At 41.9% G+C, this 23,071-nt stretch overlaps 1 protein-coding gene across 2 annotated transcripts in view; it reads right to left on the bottom strand.

Annotated features, from left to right (window-relative positions):
- SLC49A3 (solute carrier family 49 member 3) overlaps positions 1–23,071 on the bottom strand; it is a 66,279-nt gene that overhangs the window by 15,088 nt on the left and 28,120 nt on the right. For both annotated transcript variants that reach the window (XM_088478397.1, XM_088478398.1), the window contains exons 6-8: positions 21,659–21,775; positions 18,475–18,627; positions 2,385–2,542 (exon numbers count right to left, since the gene is read on the bottom strand). In XM_088478397.1, coding sequence (XP_088334523.1) covers positions 2,385–2,542; positions 18,475–18,627; positions 21,659–21,775 — 428 coding nt within the window. The remainder of the gene's footprint in view (positions 1–2,384; positions 2,543–18,474; positions 18,628–21,658; positions 21,776–23,071) is intronic.

Here is a 23,071-nt window from a genome sequence, read left to right as displayed (position 1 = left end):
TTCCAGGAGTTATTTATACAGTACATTATATACATTTGGTATCTGGTCTGTTCACCAAGGTATAACATACTACTGTCATTAAAGGGTAAAGTTCATTAAGGGGAAATCTCGTGTAAAATAATACTACACATTTGCACTGGTCTTTCACAGGAAATGCGCAATGAGGTCATTCTATTTTGCAGGTGGATTTACATATTTTTCTTGTCCTTGGAGGTAAATGATCTCTGGTTTGTGTATTGGATACATGTACAGTATTTATCTGCATTGTAGACCTATTGCTATAGTGAAGGGCAATAAAAAAATAAACAGACTGTAATAAGTCATCAGTACATTTTGTTATTTCTATCTATAGATTACTGTTTGAACCAATTGCAGCATGACCCATTTTTTAAAAAGCATTAACACTATTTCTTTATAACCATAATGTATTAATTTGCATTCAGTTTTTGGAAGGTTGGTGTGTAATCATTTGTACAATAAAATAAATGTATCAGATTGCAATTTTTTTCTTAACCTTCAGTTATACAGATGTGTCCTCATACACTATTGCTGCAGTCACGTCAAACAGCCAATCTCAGGTCCTGTGTGACTCTGCTTGCTCCAAGTGTCAATTTTGTATTTTACACACCCAAAAATGCGTCTTATTCGCAATGTGATGCGGCTCAGGCACGCTGATTAATTTGATATGTGACACTTGTATATCTGTGTGCGACAGAGTCTGAATCTGTGTACGAAGTGTTACAATGCAGCAGCCACGGCTTTTTCCACGCCATGTTGCGTTGTGCTTCGCATACAAGGGTCAAATATCAAATTAATCAGTGCAGTCACCTGGTGCATCCTAGTCACATTGCATTGCAACTAAGGGGCACATTCAATTAGCCGCGATAAGCCGCTGGTGACGTCAACTTTTCCCCGTATTCAATTCCAAAGACTTTTCGCCTACGCTAAAAAGTCATTGGTATGAACCTGGCGAAAAAGATTCGCCTATGAATAGGGGGCGAGAAAAAGTGCAGAATTGCGGTTTTGGGGTGCACACTTCTGAAAAACCCCCAGAACCCTTGGGACAGTTCCCCAAAGGTAAACTGCGTAAATAAAATAATAAAAAAATACTTTAGAACACCCAAAAAGGGTACTTTAGTTTTGGGGCGATAAAAATCAAAGTTGGGAGACGAAGTTATGCTTCAGGGGGTCCCCAAGTATGCCCCAGTGTTTTTTTGATTGCAGGTGCTTGCAGAAGGTGGATTTTTTGTGTTTTATAAAACTTTTTTAGAAACTTAAAAATATGCTAGCACCCATTTTCATGTACCCCAATTTTGCTGGGACTACTTATATTCACCCAAAAATAATGCAAAATGCCACTCCTCAACACTTATGCAAAGATGCTAAATAGCAGCTATTGAGAGCATTTAAGTACCCCAAATACCTTCAGCAGGGCTATTCAGGAGTAACTATAGTAATCCCCAATGTTAGAGCATCTTTTCGGGGGGGGGGGGGGGGGGGGATCAGGCTGATTTCCCCAAAACTGACAGCACTTTTCTCCTATTTGAGTTTCACTTGGTCCCGTTTTCGCGTCCTTTGGCATTGAATTGGGCGAAAAGCGGTTGCGCGCACGAAAATACTTTTCTCCAAAAGCACACGATGTAGGCGGAAAGTCCAGAAGGCGAAACTTAGCCGACTTTTCGTGGCTAATTGAACACGGGCCCAAGGTGCATTTTCAGGTGAAAGACTCCCGGTGCAAGCAGAGTTGCACGGGATCTGGCGGCACTCACGACAGGCATCTCACGCCGCATGGCGTATTGAGGCTAGGTGCATGAGGACACATTTGTGTGTGCACTTAAAAGGATGGTTATGTGGACACACAACTCACTTCTGATAAAGTCTTTGTAAATAGGATTTTGGGGGAGATGTATTAATTCTTTGAGAGAGGGAAAAGTGGATAAGTTGCCCATAGCAATCCATCAGCCTCTAACGGTAATTTCACAGACTGTGCTAGATAAATGATGCTGATTGGTTGCTGTAGTCAACTTCTCACCTTTCTCGCTCTTCAAAGTTTAGCCTCCTCTCCCCATGTTTGTGGGCTCTACTCTGGGACTCCCTTCCTCAGCACTGAAGGATGTCCAGCTGAAATTGAACCTCCACAAAGAAAACCTGATGTGCAGTACTGGCTACAGTGATGTGTGATGTTGTCCCACCCATTGCATTAAACCCACCAATATTATAAGATTGATAAAATATGGGACTTTCAAGTACAGGGGTTGGGTTGGTCCTTTTTTAGAAGAAGTTATCAAAAGTGAAACTGTCCCTTAGAAAAGCTGCGGGTGTATGAAAACAATTACATTTTATTTGTTGGTACTGATACCCAGTTTGATAACACATTCACTTACCCAGATATAAAGGCCAAACCTGTTGAACTACCTTCTCCAACAGGGTAAGAGCATTCTACAGCTAGCTCCATGGAAATTGGATAGATTGAAAAGCCAAAAAATCCCAGCAAAGAACATATGAATACCAATAAAACGGTCTGGTTCCGCAAATTTGATACCTAAATATAAAAAAAACAAGATACTCACACAGAATGCATATGAAAGTGAAATACAACAAAATGTGGATGGTTTCTCTTTTATCTGCCCTTCAGTCTGAGTTACAGGAATGAGATGGGCAATGCTGGAAGAATAAATTATTTGATTTTCCTTTGCATATATTCATTATCATTATCCATTGCAATAGTCCCAAAGGGTATAATATGGCACATTTGTACTGTACGTTAGCACAGTGTGCTCCAAAAAGCTGAAACAATACAAGGGGACTGTATTATGTGGTCAAACAAATGTCTGTACAATTCTATAGTCTATACAATCTTCTATGTACACATTTTAACTTTACAAAATTAGTAACCCTTCATTAACAAGGAAGGAAGCAGTTGTAGCTTTTTCAGCTATTTAAGATATTTAAATGACTTTCCTATAGACTAAGAACTATACACTCTGTAGACAAAAGTGACTGGACACGTAAGCGAAATGCATACCATTGCACGTGTTCCAAATGGCCACTAATGTGGCAGTTCAATAAGAACACTTCATAGGGAGGCCCATGCACTTGCAGTTCTACGGAAACAACACGTTTTTATCAGGATGATAATGCCACCTGTCATGTTTCCAGGCGACGCTTGCTATACAGAAATTCGGTAACCCGGATGGACTGGCCAGCTCATAACGCCACTGAGAACCTCTGGGACGACTTGGAGCGGCAGGTGCATTCTAGGTCGACTTGACCTTCTTCACAGTTGGTCCCTGTACACCTACCACTGTCTACTCATCTAAGTCCGCACTCTGCTCAGCAAAGACTCCCCTAGCTGCGTCACAAGGAGCCGCCAGCACCTTCGGCGAGCGGCACACCCGCCTTGTGCACACTCCACTTCCGGCGCTTACCCAGTGACCTCATCGATAGGAGCCGCGAGCAGCCGCCAGACTCCACACCCGTCTGCCCCGCCGGCACACGCGGCACGTGGTCCGGCCAGCAGCGCGCCTCCCGCACCCCGGAGCCGCTACCCCGCCGCTACCCGCCCACCTACCCGGGCACAGCCACACCCGGCTTCCAGCAACAACCACACCAGACCCCCACCCCCGGTCGTCCCGCCGGCACACGCGGCACGTGTACGTTGGCAGAAGCGTGCAACCATTCCCAGGTGCCGCCAGCCCGTCCCATTCCGCCTACCCAACCCGGGTACAGACACCGAGCTGACGCAGACACCTCCAGTCTGCCGTCAAGAACGCCACCACCATCACCACCAGCACGTGGCACAGCCGCTCCAAGAGACACAGTACAAGAAGAACAGCCTGCAGCCACAGCACTGCACAACAACCAGAGACTGCCGATTACCATCTCCATATGGCGATCGCCTACCCAGGCACCTACCGGTAGGTAAGTTGCACATTGTGCGGGACGCCGCCACTACACCCTCTACCACCACATTGCCGGGCGTCAAGACTGTTGACCAAAGGTCCAGCAGGGATTACGTGCTGGTCAAGAACTGCACGGCAAGGAGCCCCCTAAAAGGGTCCACCCACCTTCCCCCCGTGCACGCATCCATCTACACCCCCTTACACCCCAGGGTCATTTGTTTTTCAAACAGCAGTTGTATCTACTGTAATAAAGCCTTTGACCCAACAGTACCGCCTCAGTCTCTCTTTAGACAACTCGTACACACCCATACGCAGCACACACCCCTATTTCCCACAGAAGAGCGCCTTACCCCATATTACTAGTCCCTGTACTTAAGGTGGAATGGCAAAACATCCTGCCTGCTGTTGTCCAGGAACTTGTGGACAGTTTGCCAAGAAGGGTGTCTGCAGTAATCACTGCATGTGGTGGACCTACAAAGTATGGACGTCAATAAAATCTCATTGATCTATTTGCTGTCAGTGTCCAATCACTTGTCTACATAGTGTATTATATTCTTAATATTTTATAGCACATGAACAAAATACTTCATTTTCAGTGGTACATATGTGTCCACATTCATCTTACCTCCGTGCGCTACAATTGCCGTTAAACATAACGCGTGAACGCTGTGCGACTCTGTAGCGCTGAGCGTCTTTTCATGCAACTTTTTACCTTCAAATGTGTCTTACTTGCAAGACATATCGGACGCACAAGCAGCTTCTGCTGATTAAAATGATATGCGGCATGCCTGTATTGTGTGTGTGACTGCCTGTGTAATTGCATGTGAAATGCTACATTACAGTGTCAGTGACTGACACTGTAACATAGCATTTCGCATGCAAATGCACCCGCACACAGAATATAGGCATTCCCAATATCGTTTTAATCAGCTGAAGCTGCTTGTGCTTCATATTCATATCACTTTGCGAATAAGATGCAGTTGAAGCTAAAAAGTCACCCAAAAAATGCTTGGTGCTACTGAGACACACCACAACATGGCGCGACTAGAAGGGTTGTTTAACGTGCAAGGCAGTAAGATGTATGTGGATACATCTGTATTTTATAGAATTGTTGACTGAGAGTAAACACCTTATTTTATAAAAAGATCTTCCAGGTGGAAAAAAATTACAATATACATTTTTGAAAAACATTTCTGATTCCACATAAAATGGAAGGTGATGGAAACTTTCAGCTGCATTTCATTATTTCACTAGACAGTATGGGGATCCGTTAAAGAGAGTGTTGCAGTCAGACGGTGCTCACATCCAATTACCTCCTGACCAGACTATCCCCTGACATTCAATTATTTAAGGGCTCTCTGAAATCCACCTCTTCGATATAGCCTCTTACCCCCCACCTGAGGTATTACATCCATCTCTGTGCTTTGATACTGTGGTACTAGGAGCTTCCCTTGAATATGGGCCAGTGTGTCAAGGTATAAGAATAGTATGACCTAACTTTGTTAGTATTAGAATGCTGCCAAGAACAGAGAAGACCTTTTAAATAGATGAGAATGTATTTATTTTTATCTCCAACATGTGTATGCATCTAATATGGAAGGACAATTTGAAACCACTGCACATATTTTGGGGACCTAGGGCCTGATTCAGCTGTGGACAAAGGTGCTATCACAATAAATAGTATAGTATAGGAGAACACATTCTGGCGCTCAAAGAAGTGAATAATTTAGCTGCTCAATTTGAAACCCAAGTTTCACCTAAAAACACAATCTTAATGATACGCAATATGGTTCAAATAATGGTGCTTTAATTCACATCTACAATCACTAAATTACGGTATAGTCATAGAGTAATACTTCCCTTCACTTTGTAGTTTTTATTCATGGGAAGCTCAAACGACCTTTTTTGTAACAGGCATAATTCAAAAGAGAATTCTTCTATGCACCCCAGCACCACCATTTTGAAGTTCACCTTCAAAGAATAAATAAGATTTCCTGATTTGAGATACAAGGAGTCGGTGAAAGGTTTGGTGCTGAGTTGGAGGGATTCCAAAGCCTTTATATCCACCGGTATTATAAGGGCACAGTCGTGCCCTTATATTAAGGCTGCATCTAAAAAAACGGAGGGGGGCAGGGTATTCAAGGGGCTATACCTCAAAAGTTATAGGCGGTACGGATCTGAAATTTGGCATGGCCGGGTAGAAATGTCACTGGGTGCTGCCTGCCAAATTTCAGAGCAAAAACATAAAAAATGAGGATTTGGGAGTAATCTAAAGCTCCAACTGTCACTTTTTTCTGACATTCTCAATTAGGAACTCTTTTCTGATATAGTCTATGGGGGACTTCTGGGAAGGCATAACTCAGGGTAGGGGTGGAATTTAGACTTTGGGTTTATTTTATTAGGTAGCTATTGTGCCAGGGTACGTGCTTTTGGGGTTCAGGTAAATTAGAAAGTTACAGTTTTTAAACTATTACCTCAAGAATGCGCCATTGTAGAGATAGGACTTTTCAACTTGCTGCGCAGCCTCAGTAGGAGCCTCCAGCAGGTGTAGTCATAGTGGCTTCACTTGGGTGCAACAAGATGGGCGTCGTTTGCGGGCGGTAGCAGAGGCCGGGACTGGGGGGCAGGAAGCCGGCATTTGCTGCGGCCGGGATGCAGGGGAGAGGAGGTAGGGGCTAGCAGGCATTGGCCAGGGGGAGGTAGCAGGAACTGGGGACGGTAGCGGGCGTTAGTAGTGTGGTGGTGGTGGTGCAGGCATTAGGACCAGGGGGAGGTAGCAGCACACAGATGCAGGCTCGGATCTGAAAATTATGTGATACCTGCTTCTGTGTTTAATAAAAAGTGTAAAACAAAATGGCGTTGCCCCCTCCCCAAAAAACCAACCAACCCCGGGCTATGCAACCCCAGTACTGGTTGTGCTAAATACAGTGGACAAATGACGTAGGGGTCACCCGTATGAAGCACAACCAGCATCAGGCTTTTCAGAACCTGTCCTGGTTGCCAAAATACGGGGGACAAATGACGTAGGGGTCGGTCCCCCGTATTTAGCGCAACCAGCACTGGGCTCTGAGCCGGTCCTGGTTCTGGAAATACAGGGGCAAAAAATGCATAAGGTCCCCCCTGTATTTACCAGAACCAGGACCGGGGGGAGTGATACCACAGCCGCAGCATCACCCATGACCAGGCCGGGGATCCCTCTCCAGGGCACCCCAGGCCCAGGCTATCCCCGGCACCCCTGGGCGGTGGGTGCCGGGTTGATTATGTAAAGTGTGGTGCAATTAAATTTAAAATATTGTCTTTTGCTGTGGAACTACAGTTCCCAGCAACCCTCCCCCGCATGCTGGTACTTGGAGAACCACAAGTATCAGCATGCGGGGCATTACGGGCGTGCTGGTAGCTGTAGTTCCACAACAAAAGCAATATTAAAAAAAACACAACACACACAACGTAGAAAAGTATAATTTTACTAACACATACATGCATACACACATGTACTCACACATGCATACACACGATCTCACATACTCACCTATGTATCCCTGAACCCAATTTGTCCTCTTCTCCAGTAGGTAATCCAATGGTGTACCTGTAATAAAAAATTTCATACTCACCTCCTCCTATGCATGGATCTTTCCTCTTCGTTCCAAAGTAGGCAAATGCTGGGTCTTGGCAAAAAAAAAAAAAAAACACAAATTACTCGAGCCCACGGACATTAGTAGTGTCCTCTAAGGACACTACTACCCGAATGACAGCTCCGCTGCGGGATGTCAGTCCAGAAATCCCGGTGCAGAGCACTCATTGGCAGACAGAGGCGAGCCTTCCACCTCTCAGCCAATGAGCGGTTCTCACCATTGAATTCAAAGGTGAGAACCGAGCGTGCCCATTTCAAAAATGGCGCCTCAGCACCATTTTTGAAATTCAAAGATGGCCGCTGCGAGCTAATCACGGCTTGCGACGTCATCACCCAACCCCCTCAGCTGGCTTAAAAACTGCCAGCGCGAGTTGCAGTGCACTCAGTCGGTGGCAGGGAGGCAGCAGAGAAGAGCTGCCGAAGACAGAAGATGCCGCGGAAACCCTGGATGGGCGATGGCCAGGAAAAAGAGCTTAAAGGCCGTCGCCCTCCAGGTGAAGACGCCATAGACGTCCTGGGGAGCGGCAGCCATGTAAAAGAGCTTAAGGCTGCCGCCCCCAGATGAAGGTCCCGCTAAATAAAATATTTTAAAAAACGGTGCCTGTTTTGCAGGGGTACTATAGGTACCAGCAGGCCCTTAGTGCCCAGCCTGCTGGTACTTGTGGTTTTCCAAGTGCCAGTATGCGGGGGATGCCTGCTGGGATCTGTAGTACTACTGCAAAAGACAATATTTATATATTCATATGCACCACACAACACAAATCAACCCACACCCACCGCCCAGGGGTGCTGGGGATAGCCCCGGGCTATCAGCCTGGGCCTGGGGTGTCCAGAGGAGGGGGACCTCTTTATTGGGGGGTCCCCAACTCCGCAGGGATCCCCAGCCTGGGCTGACTAGCGGTCAGGGGTGATGCTGCGGCTGGGGGCCCGGTGAAAGGGCTCCCTTGGCTGTGGCATCACCCCCCAACTAGAAGTAATCCAGTGCTGGTTCTGGTAAATACTGGGGGACCCTACGCATTTTTACCCCTGTATTTCCAGAACCAGGATCGGCTCAGAGCCCTGTGCTGTTTGTGCTAACTACGGGGGACCCCTACGTCATTTGTCCCCCGTATTTTGCCAACCAGGACAGGTTCTAAAAAGCCTGGTGCTGGTCGTGCTTAATACGGGGGACCCCTACGTCGTTTGTCCCCTTTATTTAGCACAACCAGTACTGGGTCTCCAAAGCCCGTTGCTGGTTGTTTTCTGGGGGGCGGGGCTACGCCTTTTTTTTTTTTTACACATTCAATTTTTAACAGATGCATGGATGGATCTCACTGCTGCATTCGTGCATCTGTGTTTTATTGATTTGATTATCTCAGGTGCATACGCACTACCAGTGAGCCCTCTGTCGCCCACTGATGCCCCCTTTGCACTGCACCGCTGCCACTGCTCTGCACCACCGCTACCCCACGTGCCTACATCCGTCTCGCACTCTGCACCTCCCAAACCAACCTCCTGTGTGCTGTCCCCTCTTCCACCTGCGTTAGTGTACCATTTTGTTGCCCTTCTCCCGTGCAGGTAGCCCGGTTTGCTCATCCAAACCCTGATAGTTAATACATTTTAAAAAAGCTATGAAATTCCATAGACAAAAAACCTTACGTTTCACATGTCCCATTAAGGCTGCTTAGTGATGATCAGAAAATTCACAAAACCTAATGATTTTCTGCCACTCAAACTTCAAAAAACAATGAAATTATGATCATTTTTTTCCATTTTATAGTAAGGGGTCATGCAGCAAAGTTTTAAAAAGAAGATTAAGTTCACCAGTCAGATTTAGAATAAAGTGCTAATAAAATCTTGTAGAAATCTAAATATTTGCAGCATTCTGTAACTCATATTTTCTATGTATGTATTTAGCATCTATCATGGGGGTGCAGATTACAAAAAGCTCTGGTCATTGTCCACCCACCAGCTGGAACTTCCAAAAACAATTACTCTATTGTGCTGCTCACTGGTATCTCTGTAAAATTGTTAAGGGAATGCCCTCTGCATACAGTACTCAAATCCTTTTCTATTTTGATATTAAGGTCCGACGTTTCAATTTTTCGAAATTCTGTATGTAAGCCTGCTAACCTGCAGCAAATATAGAATTGTGCTAGAAGACAAACGCATATATATATATATATATATATATATATATATATACACCAATCAGCCATAACTTTAAAACCACCTGCCTTAGTGTAGGTTCCCCTCGTGCCTCCAAAACAGCTCAGACAGACCTCACTTCTACACCGGCACCCAGGCTGACATAGACACTACAGGGTACTGGATTCCCTGTATGTCCTACACCCATTAGGTGCCGTTTATTACATACTGCTGTAAATTAAAATAACATAAATATATATTTTAAATCTATACATTTGATTCCATTTTAGCTTTTAATTAAGTAAACTAGTAGAACTCACTTATTTTATAAGGGGAGCTAATAACAATAGTGCACAGTAATACATCTTCACTACAGCACAACAGATAAGGGCATATGTAATGTATTCGATACATTAAGGACATTTTAAAAGGTGAGCGCTATATAATTAAGTTTTTATTACTTCAATCATAGCCAGCAGTAAGTTTTCCAGCAATTTCTGCTAGATTAGCTCATTTGTGGGATCGGAGCAGGCGAGCTAGCTCCCCAAGCACATAAATGAGCTTTGGGCGCCCATGACCCTGTCATCACTTCACCGGTTGTCCTTTCATGGGCCACTTTTGGTAGGTACTAACCAATGCATAGTACCGGGAACACCCCACAAGACCAGCCGTTTTGGAGATGTTCTGACCAGAGTCATCTAGCCATCAAAATTCGTCCCGTCAAAGTCGCTCAAATCCTTAAGCTTGTTCATTTTTCCTACTTCCAACACATCAACTTCAAGAACTCAGTGATCATTTGCTGCCTAATAATATCCCACCCCTAGACAGGTGTCACGGTAACAATATCAATTTTATTTAATTCACCTGCCAGTGGTTTTAATGTTATGGCTGATCTATATATATATCCAGAAGCGTCCTGCACTCACGTCTTTCAGAATACGTCTTCAGGGTGCCTTCCGCAAACCTAAACGGTTCCTAAATAACGATAATTGATCCACGAAAGGAAGGAAGCACTCACCAATTTAGAAAAAAAGTTCAGTTTTATTCATAAGTAAACATCAATGCTTGTGTGTAAATGTAACTAAAGTACGGTACTTAGGTCGGTCGACGTTTTGGCTCAAACATGAACCTTTATCAAGACCTGTATTAAAGACCATAAATAAACCAAGCCAATGGAACTACAATGTCACATATGATCTGTCAACAAAGGGAAATGGTAACAATGTCCACCAGGCTCCAATACATAATCGAGCAATAACATAATCAATGTTCGACTGTTGTTCCATTGGCTTGGTCCCGACATTTTTATGCAAAAATAGGGATTTTGCACATGTTTTCAGCTGCTCTGAGATGGTGAAAATAGTTAGCTGGTTTTTGTCTATGGAGTTTTCGGCAATAGGATTGCAAGATACGCATTTTTATGGGAAGTTTGCACATACGAACACTTTTCGCCAAAACGCAGCTTTTCACGGCTAATTGTATATGGCCCATAATATGTATTTAAAATCTGTGTGATAGCAGAAGCCAAATGAGGCAAAGACATGCAGTGTAAGGACTGACCAGAAAGGAAGACCGTGATGTGCTTGGTCAGCTTGACAAATGATTGCAATATTTTGGAACTAATATTCCCTAAATTGAAATCAATTAAAGTTTGGAATGTAAGTAGGGGAGTGCAGAGTTTGTATGATTTTTACATTTTTCTTTCTTTAAATGGTGTGGTCACATACCAAAGGCGCCGCACATAGTGCCGTGGATTGAAGCCAGCGTTTCGGTCCACGTCAGGGACCTTTGTCAAGACAGTTACAACAATATCCACTACTGTGCTTTTTGTAAGCCACCCAGGACTTTATATATATATATAAACAGCAGTAGTCCGGCACTCTGAATCATAAATATTACTTAGCTGGTTGCCCCCACTGTAGTAGAGAATATGTAGATCGTAGCGTGCGGCACTCCATGCATCCATAAACGACCAAACAGGCAGCTTTCAGGTGTTAACGTTTCAATGCTTTATCGCATTTTCGTCAGAACAGTAACAACAGTGTACAAAATCTTACCTTAAATACCATAGGCATAATCACCCAGTGAACCACTTGCAGGCTGGTCCGGGCGGGACTGCGCGCCCAGCCGCCAGCGTCTTGCTAATGACGTCATCACGTCATAGCGCAAACATGATACAACCATCACCATAGTAACAACATAACAACGCTGCTATAGTGCAGCAACAATTAAACATGACAGATATTACAGGTTGCCTTAATGTTAGAATGACCAACAAAATATGCTGGTACACATTAATGAGCATTATTGTGACGACGGCACATCAATAACATATGCTCTGAACGCTGACAGCTTATGACTGCCTGGATAACTCAGGCTATGCATACACAAAAATATCAATTACAATAATTACAAACACACATACATATAATACATAACATGTGATCCGTTCTCAATCTCTATACATTGAAATAATTGCCGGCAAACAACTAAGTTGTCATAAAAGATATCACAATCTATAGAAATACACCTAACCCTAATTGTTCATTTAACCCTCTAGGGGCCATAGTACCAAGTCGGTGAATCCACCGTGTTTCACGTTGCATTAATATTTTAGCTCTATTGCCCCCCCTGGCTAGTGGAGGGACATGATCAATCATGCGATATTTTAATGCTGACAAAGCATGTCTCGCCAAGGCAAAATGCCTGGCAACGGGCTGATCACTTATAACACCGTTGATCGCCGCCCTAATCGCACTTCTATGAGCAGCCATGCGTTCTTTAAATGTCCTTTCAGTCTTCCCTATATAGGAATGACCGCAAGGACACACAATCTGATAAACGATGTACTGAGAATTACACGTAAGCCTATATCGGATAGAGTACTTAAAGCCCAAATGGGGATGATAAAAGCTATCTCCCGGAATTAAATATCTACAAGTGGTGCACGTACACCTAATGCATCCCAGTTTACCTCCAACATTCCTATCTGCCATGGGATCAGGGCTCGATATGTCTGTCTTAACTAGGATGTCCCTTAGGCTGCGACCCCGTTTGTAACATGACATAATGCGTGTGTTCTGCAGTTGTAAGTCAGGGTCCGTCTGAACAATAGGCCATAGTTTCTTAGATACCTTATTGATAACCTGACTGTTGCTATTAAATTGGTTAACCCAAGGCATACAGGTTGATTTGGATTTTAGCAGACTCGGTGTTAGGGTCGTAGATCTATCAAGGCTAAGGACCCTCTTCTTAGTGTCCTCCAATTCTGCAGGGTTGTAACCCCTGTCTATGAACTTTTGAATCATGTCATCCATATAAGTCTCAACAATCTCTGGATCCGAGGTGATCCGTTTAATTCTCAACAACTGAGAATAAGGTAAACCCCTGATAAGTGGTCTGGGATGACAACTATCATATCTAAGTAAATTATTTTTATCTGTAACTTTTTGATATAATTTAGTAGATATTTTACCCTGATAGATTGAAATAGTTACATCTAAGAAATTAACCAACTCATTGCTGATATTATATGTAAGTTTTACAGGACTATCACTGCTGTTGTGCAGATCAATATGATCGATGAGATCCTGCTTGGGACCCAACCAGAACAGAAGCAAATCGTCAATATACCTTGTACAGAACGCAATTCTCCTGGCAACACTTAAATTGTCAAAAAATAGTATTTTTTCAATAGCAAACATATACAGATTGGCGTACGATGGGGCCACACTGGACCCCATCGCACAACCAATCAATTGCAGATAGAATTTATTATCATATAGAAAAAAATTTCGTGTCAGGATCAAATTCAGTAACTCGACAATTAAGTCCAGGCTGGGACCTTCATACAATGGATGATTGGTCAGAAAATTCCTAGTTGCTGCAAGACCCTCTCCATGGGGAATGATGGTGTACAAACTTCCAACGTCCATACTACATAACCAAATCTCCTCGTTATAAGTAGGAAGCTCGACCAATTTTCTAAGAAGGGTAGACGTATCCAAGAGATAATTTGGATGACTACGTATACATGGTTGCAATATGGAATCCAGGTAAATGGCTACAGGCTGCAACAATGAGCCCCGGGCTGTAATGATGGGACGCCCTGGTGGATCAATTACAGATTTATGTATTTTTGGTATACAGTATAGTAGCGGTACTACTGGATATGCTGGAATCAATGCATCAAATATGGATTTTGACAACAACCCTTGTTGTACTGCATTATCTAAGATGCTGGTCAATTCTTTCAGGACTGCCTTAGTTGGATCAGAGGGCAATAATTGATACGTCCGAGTATCCTCTATATGCACATTGACCTGTTGTCTGTATTTACATAAGTCTTGGATGACCAGCGCACCGCCCTTGTCAGCAGGGCGAAATATTAGCTGTTTATTTTTAGCCAAGTTAGTCAAAGCCATCTGCTCAACCTTGGATAAGTTAAATCGAATAGGGGGCAACTCAGCAATGGAGGTATCAACCTCTCTCTGTAATAATCGCATGAATGTCTTAATGGACGCGTTACCGGTTGGTTGTCGTCAAGGCACCTATAAAATTTTAATTTATACCAGCGTTTTCAATCAGTGACCTGTTGTCTGTTTTTCACCTTCATTTTTTAAGCACTAAGCACTTTTTTTCAGTCAGGCTGCTATATTGCACAAGTTTTGATTGCACATTGTGCACTTTTTTATGCTACAGGCTGCTATAATGTATACAGTTGTTGAGTTTTAAGACCTATTGTCTTATGGACATTATATACCTCTGTTTATGACGTTTATGCTTATAAGCTCCGGTGGTGTCTATCAATTGTCAAGTGAAACAAACAGCATATATTAGTCGGTGATGGCGGACGTAGACACTGAGGACAATGTAAGTGGTTATAGACACAATGAATATCCTATTGGTGATGTGTATTCATACTCTGAATCTGATGCGGAAGCAATTCTATTCAAAAATACTTCTTTAGAACATCCTATAACCACACCAGTAGATGAATTATACCATGAAATCCTAAAATATAAGAAACGGGAGATTGACTATTTTTTTCATGGATTTACACTCAGTGAGTACTACAGGGCTAAAAAGATACCGAGAGGTTTAAGGGTGAAGAATTGCCCAACGATAGGTAAATATGACCCAGCATTTTGTAAACGCTGGGTTAGTATTTTAAATAAATGCTCGTTTGATCTGATGCTTCTGATCATTGAACAGTCTACCAAGGAGTTAAATACTGTAAAAGAAAAAATTATGACATTTGAAACTATGCATAATGCGACCTTGGAAAATGACCCAGATACTAGATGGTTGGACAAACTTAACACACAGATACAACTATACAAACGAGATATCATCAAGTACAAAAAAGAAAAACGTAGTAAAGTTGATACTGACTATGAGTTACACACTGTGTATAGGTGGACCAATAAGGACAATGAGGGTAGGAAAACCTTTTTCAGGAGGAATCGGTACAGGAGGTATGACTCAGACTCACCTCATGAGCATAGATCCTCTGAAAGTGATCTTGAACAGACCAGTACAAGGGTTGGAGACAAACATCAACAACAATACCACCCTTTAGGTATGACCACCAGATCCCAAGAAGGAGGAGGTGGAGGCAGTACACCCGAAGGGGTAGGCAAACAGAAAGGAAGAGGGCGTGGTCAAAAACCACCTCTACCCCGCAGGACCTAGTTGTCAACCTCTCCACATATGCATTGTCTAACACAGAGTTAGCTGTGCTCAATAGAGGATTATCATTTGTACCAACTGTGAAAATGGACTCATTACAGTGGCAAGTTGAGCAGTGCTCCTTGAATAGACAACTGAGACTTAAGGAATACTTTGCCAAATCCCCGGTCCCTAACCAGTGTGACTCTGTGCAGTTAACTCCGAAATTACAAAAACTACAACCAAGGTCTTCGTTTGATCCATTATCTTCTAACGCGTCCATTAAGACATTCATGCGATTATTACAGAGAGAGGTTGATACCTCCATTGCTGAGTTGCCCCCTATTCGATTTAACTTATCCAAGGTTGAGCAGATGGCTTTGACTAACTTGGCTAAAAATAAACAGCTAATATTTCGCCCTGCTGACAAGGGCGGTGCGCTGGTCATCCAAGACTTATGTAAATACAGACAACAGGTCAATGTGCATATAGAGGATACTCGGACGTATCAATTATTGCCCTCTGATCCAACTAAGGCAGTCCTGAAAGAATTGACCAGCATCTTAGATAATGCAGTACAACAAGGGTTGTTGTCAAAATCCATATTTGATGCATTGATTCCAGCATGTCCAGTAGTACCGCTACTATACTGTATACCAATACCAAAAATACATAAATCTGTAATTGATCCACCAGGGCGTCCCATCATTACAGCCCGGGGCTCATTGTTGCAGCCTGTAGCCATTTACCTGGATTCCATATTGCAACCATGTATACGTAGTCATCCAAATTATCTCTTGGATACGTCTACCCTTCTTAGAAAATTGGTCGAGCTTCCTACTTATAACGAGGAGATTTGGTTATGTAGTATGGACGTTGGAAGTTTGTACACCATCATTCCCCATGGAGAGGGTCTTGCAGCAACTAGGAATTTTCTGACCAATCATCCATTGTATGAAGGTCCCAGCCTGGACTTAATTGTCGAGTTACTGAATTTGATCCTGACACGAATTTTTTTTCTATATGATAATAAATTCTATCTGCAATTGATTGGTTGTGCGATGGGGTCCAGTGTGACCCCATCGTACGCCAATCTGTATATGTTTGCTATTGAAAAAATACTATTTTTTGACAATTTAAGTGTTGCCAGGAGAATTGCGTTCTATACAAGGTATATTGACGATTTGCTTCTGTTCTGGTTGGGTCCCAAGCAGGATCTCATCGATCATATTGATCTGCACAACAGCAGTAATAGTCCTGTAAAACTTACATATAATATCAGCAATGAGTTGGTTAATTTCTTAGATGTAACTATTTCAATCTATCAGGGTAAAATATCTACTAAATTATATCAAAAAGTTACAGATAAAAATAATTTACTTAGATATGATAGTTGTCATCCCAGACCACTTATCAGGGGTTTACCTTATTCTCAGTTGTTGAGAATTAAACGGATCACCTCGGATCCAGAGATTGTTGAGACTTATATGGATGACATGATTCAAAAGTTCATAGACAGGGGTTACAACCCTGCAGAATTGGAGGACACTAAGAAGAGGGTCCTTAGCCTTGATAGATCTACGACCCTAACACCGAGTCTGCTAAAATCCAAATCAACCTGTATGCCTTGGGTTAACCAATTTAATAGCAACAGTCAGGTTATCAATAAGGTATCTAAGAAACTATGGCCTATTGTTCAGACGGACCCTGACTTACAACTGCAGAACACACGCATTATGTCATGTTACAAACGGGGTCGCAGCCTAAGGGACATCCTAGTTAAGACAGACATATCGAGCCCTGATCCCATGGCAGATAGGAATGTTGGAGGTAAACTGGGATGCATTAGGTGTACGTGCACCACTTGTAGATATTTAATTCCGGGAGATAGCTTTTATCATCCCCATTTGGGCTTTAAGTACTCTATCCGATATAGGCTTATGTGTAATTCTCAGTACATCGTTTATCAGATTGTGTGTCCTTGCGGTCTTTCCTATATAGGGAAGACTGAAAGGACATTTAAAGAACGCATGGCTGCTCATAGAAGTGCGATTAGGGCGGCGATCAACGGTGTTAAAAGTGATCAGCCCGTTGCCAGGCATTTTGCCTTGGCGAGACATGCTTTGTCAGCATTAAAATATCGCATGATTGATCATGTCCCTCCACTAGCCAGGGGGAGCAATAGAGCTAAAATATTAATGCAACGTGAAACACAGTGGATTCACCGACTTGGTACTATGGCCCCTAGAGGGTTAAATGAACAATTAGGGTTAGGTGTATTTCTATAGATTGTGATATCTTTTATGACAACTTAGTTGTTTGCCGGCAATTATTTCAATGTATAGAGATTGAGAACGGATCACATGTTATGTATTATATGTATGTGTGTTTGTAATTATTGTAATTGATATTTTTGTGTATGCATAGCCTGAGTTATCCAGGCAGTCATAAGCTGTCAGCGTTCAGAGCATATGTTATTGATGTGCCGTCGTCACAATAATGCTCATTAATGTGTACCAGCATATTTTGTTGCTCATTCTAACATTAAGGCAACCTGTAATATCTGTCATGTTTAATTGTTGCTGCACTATAGCAGCGTTGTTATGTTGTTACTATGGTGATGGTTGTATCACGTTTGCGCTATGACGTGATGACGTCATTAGCAAGACGCTGGCGGCTGGGCGCGCAGTCCCGCCCGGACCAGCCTGCAAGTGGTTCACTGGGTGATTATGCCTATGGTATTTAAGATAAGATTTTGTACACTGTTGTTACTGTTCTGATGAAAATGCGATAAAGCATTGAAACGTTAACACCTGAAAGCTGCCTGTTTGGTCGTTTATGGGTGCATGGAGTGCCGCACGCTACGATATATATATATATATATATATATATATATATATATATACACACACACACACACATATACACCATTTGTTATCTGCATATTGTCAGCCCTATCAATACTAAGGGTAAAAGCATTGTGACTGTCAATCCTAAAAGTACTGTTAAGACAAATTCAAAATGTGATATTGGTTTAACATCAGCACCTTAAGACTGTTGTACATGGAAGTACAGTTATCCCATTAAAAGAGGAGTCTATATAACCACAACATAATTTTCTTCAAATAAATGTAACATACTCACCACTGCAAAGACTGTAATGGTCAGTGCTGCCATTGCAAAGCATATTTTGACCACTTCTGTAAACTTCTTTGTCCGATCCACATACAATCCACATAATAAGGCACCAACGGCCCCGAACAAAATGAACAGAGCCCCACACAATCCTGAAATAAACTAGAGGGGGGAGACCCCATCGCAGAATTAAATAATTTTTATTACTATTAGTCATAGTGAACTAATACAAAAGACTGAGTAATGCAATATTAGTGGAATGCCTTTTTTCTTAAATGATGGTAGTATTTAACTCCAGTAAAAAAAAAAAAATTATATACACACACATTATATATATATATATATATATATATATAAATATATATATATACACACACACACAGCATATAAACTCTTAAAGTTGATATTTAGCATATGCTACTGTATCCTTTAACTCCAAGTCTTATTGCTTAAAGAGGGTTCCGCATTAATATAAATGACTGGCTTGATCTGACCCTCCAATTACTTTTACTAATTGCATTACTTTTTCTTCCTTGCTGTTCCCTGCTGATGAGTCATGTCTTTATCATTGAGCTAACATAAACGCTCTCCTTGGTTATGTAAATACAGGGTGGTAAATCACATCAGGAAGGCAAAGAAAACAAACATAGCTAAAGCAAGCTAATATGTTTTTTTTTTTTTTAATTTAGATAAAACACCTCCCAATACATGTCCCACATCATTTTAACCCATGTTTCTTCTTTTCAAAGGAAATCATCTGAAAAAAATCTTTATTGCCCATATTATAATATTACAATACCTCTAAATACAATATTATTAAATACAATAGGTTACTGCACTGTGTCCTGAAATTTTTAACCTAAAATATGCAGCTTTCCATACTTTTCATGTAGTCTGGAGCTGCAAACTAAAAATGTATGTTAACTCCCACTGAGACCCGTGTTGACTTAACATGGATTTCTAATTGAATAGCAAAAAGTTGTGGTCACGGGTCAACCAATTTTCGCCAACTTGCGACTAATTAAATAGGCCTCTTTGCATTATTTTAGTAGAATAGGGGCAGGTGACATTTTCAACCAATTTCAGGAGCAACAGAACACCCCTAATAACACTATTTCTTTTTATAACCAACAGGAACAAATCCTGTATGCAGGGAAGAAGCTGGTTGTGGGAAAAGGAAATGGTGAACGTCTTGTAAATTCTCAGACAGCCTAGGAAAGTGATAAATTGGAGAGTGATAAACTACCAGTCACTCAGCACCTAACTGTCATCTTACAGGCTGTTTGAAAAATGACAGTTAGGAGCTGATTGGTTGGTAGTTTATCACTCTCCAATTTATCACTTTCCAGAGCTTAGTACATCTTCCCCAGTGTTAGGGAAACAACTCAAATGGTATCAATTTGTGTTTAGGGTACAGTCAGGTCCATAAATATTGGGACATTGACAGAATTTTCAGATTTTGGCCTCTATTCACCACCACAATGGCTTTGAAATGAAACAAACAAGATGTGATTTAACTGCAGACTTTCAGATTTAATTTGAGGGTAATTACATCCAAATCAGGTGAACGGTGTAGGAATTACAACGGTTTCTATATGTGCCGCCCACTTTTTAAGGGGCCAAAAGTAATGGGACAAACTAAACAATCCTAAATCTAACTTTCACTTTTTAATACTTTGTTGCAAATCCTTTGCAGGCAATTACAGCCTGAAGTCTGGAACGCATAGACATCACCAGACGCTGGGTTTCATCCCTGGTGATGCTCTGCCAGGCCTCTATTGCAAATGTCTTCAGTTCCTGCTTGTTCTTGGGGCATTTTCCCTTTAGTTTTGTCTTCATCAAGTGAAATGCATGCTCAATAGGATTCAGGTCAGGGGATTGACTTGGCCATTGCATAATATTCCACTTTTTAGACTTAAAAAACTCTTTGGTTGTTTTTGCAGTATGCTTCGGGTCATTGTCCATCTGCACTGTGAAGTGCCGTCCAATGAGTACTGAAGCATTTGACTGAATATGAGCATATAATATTGCCCGAAACACTTCAGAATTCATTCTGCTGCTTTTGTCAGCAGTCACATCATCAATAAATACAAGGGAACCAGTTCCATTGACAGCCACACATGCCCACGCCATGACATTACCACCACCATGCTCCACTGATGAGGTGGTATGTTTTGGATCATGAGCAGTTCCTTTCCTTCTCTTCTCTTCTCTTCCCATCACTCTGGTACAAGTTGATCTTTGTCTCATCTGTCCATAGGATGTTGTTCCAGAACTGTAATGGCTTTTTTAGATGTTGTTTGGCAAACTCTAATGTGGTCTTCCTGTTTTTGTGGCTCACCAATGGTTTACATCTTGTGGTGAACCCTCTATATTCACTCTTGTGAAGTCTTCTCTTGATTGTTGACTTTGACACATATACATCTACCTCCTGGAGAGTGTTCTTGATTTGGCCAACTGTTGTGAAGGGGTTTTTCTTCATTACTTTTGGCCTCTTAAAAAGTGGGAGGCACATATTGAAACGGTTGTAATTCCTACATCGTTCACCCGATTTGGATGTAATTACCCTCAAATTAAATCTGAAAGTCTGCAGTTAAAGCATATCTTGTTTGTTTCATTTCAAAACCATTGTGGTGGTGAATAGAGGCCAAAATCTGAAAATTCTGTCAATGTCCCAATATTTATGGACCTGACTGTATATAATCATTTGCCCTAAGGGGAGGGCCTAGCTTGATCTTGCTACATTTGGAATGTAAGGAGCATCCCATATAAATGTCAGCCCATTGCTAAAAGAACAACATTCTTTCAATTGTAGCAGAAACCAAATACCTAGGACACCTAACCCTAACCCTCCCTCTAGTGCCTAACCTTAACCCTCCCCCCCAACCTGACAGGTGTTGAGATTGCAGCGCTGACATTCTGACCGAGGGAATCCCCTGTGTCGGGACACTACATTTTAGCAAAGATCTGAAAATGCTTTATTTTTTTGGTCTATTCATTTATACAGCACTCTAGATGATATGACATATATTCAGTAGTCAGAATACTTAACATGTGATCATCTTGAGGTTCAGAAAATGTATTCTGAGTGCAAAAATATCTTCCATTGTGTACATACATACTGTATATGTCTAGAACTAGAGTAATAATTAACAGATTACACTAATACATAAAAAAACAGCTTCATACTTACATTTGGATAGTCTTTAAAACACAGTATTTGTTCCAGAAATGTAGAAAAGGCTGTGAAGATTCCTAGACCAGTTCCAAAGCAAATCATCAGAATAATGTAGGCTTTATTTTTCATAAGCTGTACAAGATAAGGATACAGTTTAGCAAATAAAACAGGTATAATGCAGACAAACAACAAAAGTTTTTAAGAAAAATGTACGTCCTCTGTATACTGTATAGTAGTTCCAATAATAACTCATGATATAACCAAGTTTGAGAAACACTTTACATACAGCATATATGAATACCTGTACAATTATAAAAAACAGCTACATCAGCATTTGCCATAATTTCTCATAGACTTAAGGCGCACATCCACTAGTAGATATTAATGGACGACTGAACGATAACGACATTGTTATAATTCAGTCGTCCATTAATCGTGCACAAATCGGGCATGAGCATGATGGAACAGTCCAGCGATGCGCGCACCCGCTGGTCGTTTCCGACATCAATCACCACCTGAACATGCCGGTCAATCTGCCGATAAAGTCAGATTGACCATGTTCAGGGATGAGGGAGGGTGTCTACACTGAATGATATATCGTCCAGTATAGGCACTGCACAGTTTAATGAACGACTGAACGATAACGATATTGTTATCATTCAGTCCTTCACTAGTCGCCTAGTGGATGTGCCCCATATGATTAAATTATTTTATGCCCTCCACACATATGCAGTGATCATGTCATTCAGCACAACCACCAAACACCTGTTTTCATCTACAGATAAAAAAAAAATGAACTAAAACATTGCAAAATAGCTATATCAGACATTCTATATATTAATAAGTATTAGCTATAAAATATCCTAACTTATTGCCAGAGGGCTATAAAATTGTTATTTTTAGCCTTGTCTGCTATAGGTGCAGAATGAGGTGTAGAACTGACCTGAACTACAGTATATTGTGTTATCACCATCTCCTGTTTGACATTACAGATGTGTGACCAGTCTCACACAATGTGGGGAAGTAATTGTTTATCCAACACAATTTGCGGATATGCCTCCTGTTTAGATTTTAGGAATCTGAGAGTAGCAGAGCCAAAGGTGAGCGCACCAGCTCCAGAAGACTCAAATAAACCTGGAAGGAGTGTTATTGTATACATACATTTCCCATTGTGGCCTAGTGGGGTACAGGATGGTCTGACAGTGTTAAGATCTAAGGCCTCCAGAAGCCAATTTGGTTTTGTGTGGCACTAGACCCAAACACAAAGCACTGGCAATGAGATTAGGAGAGAGATTATATATACTGCACCTTACTAAATGATGCCAGAGCTGAGAGGGCGCTTAGTACACCAGTTTCTGACCGCACAAAAATGGAGGGGTAGCAATGGCAAACGCAGGATTTCTAGAGGGGGGTTTCCAAATGCTTGAT

The sequence above is a fragment of the Taudactylus pleione genome, unplaced genomic scaffold (genome assembly GCF_031769625.1).
Source record: "Taudactylus pleione unplaced genomic scaffold, aTauple2 ptg000214l, whole genome shotgun sequence".
Taxonomy (NCBI): Eukaryota; Metazoa; Chordata; class Amphibia; order Anura; family Myobatrachidae; genus Taudactylus; species Taudactylus pleione.
This window is presented reverse-complemented; position numbering and strand designations above follow the sequence as displayed.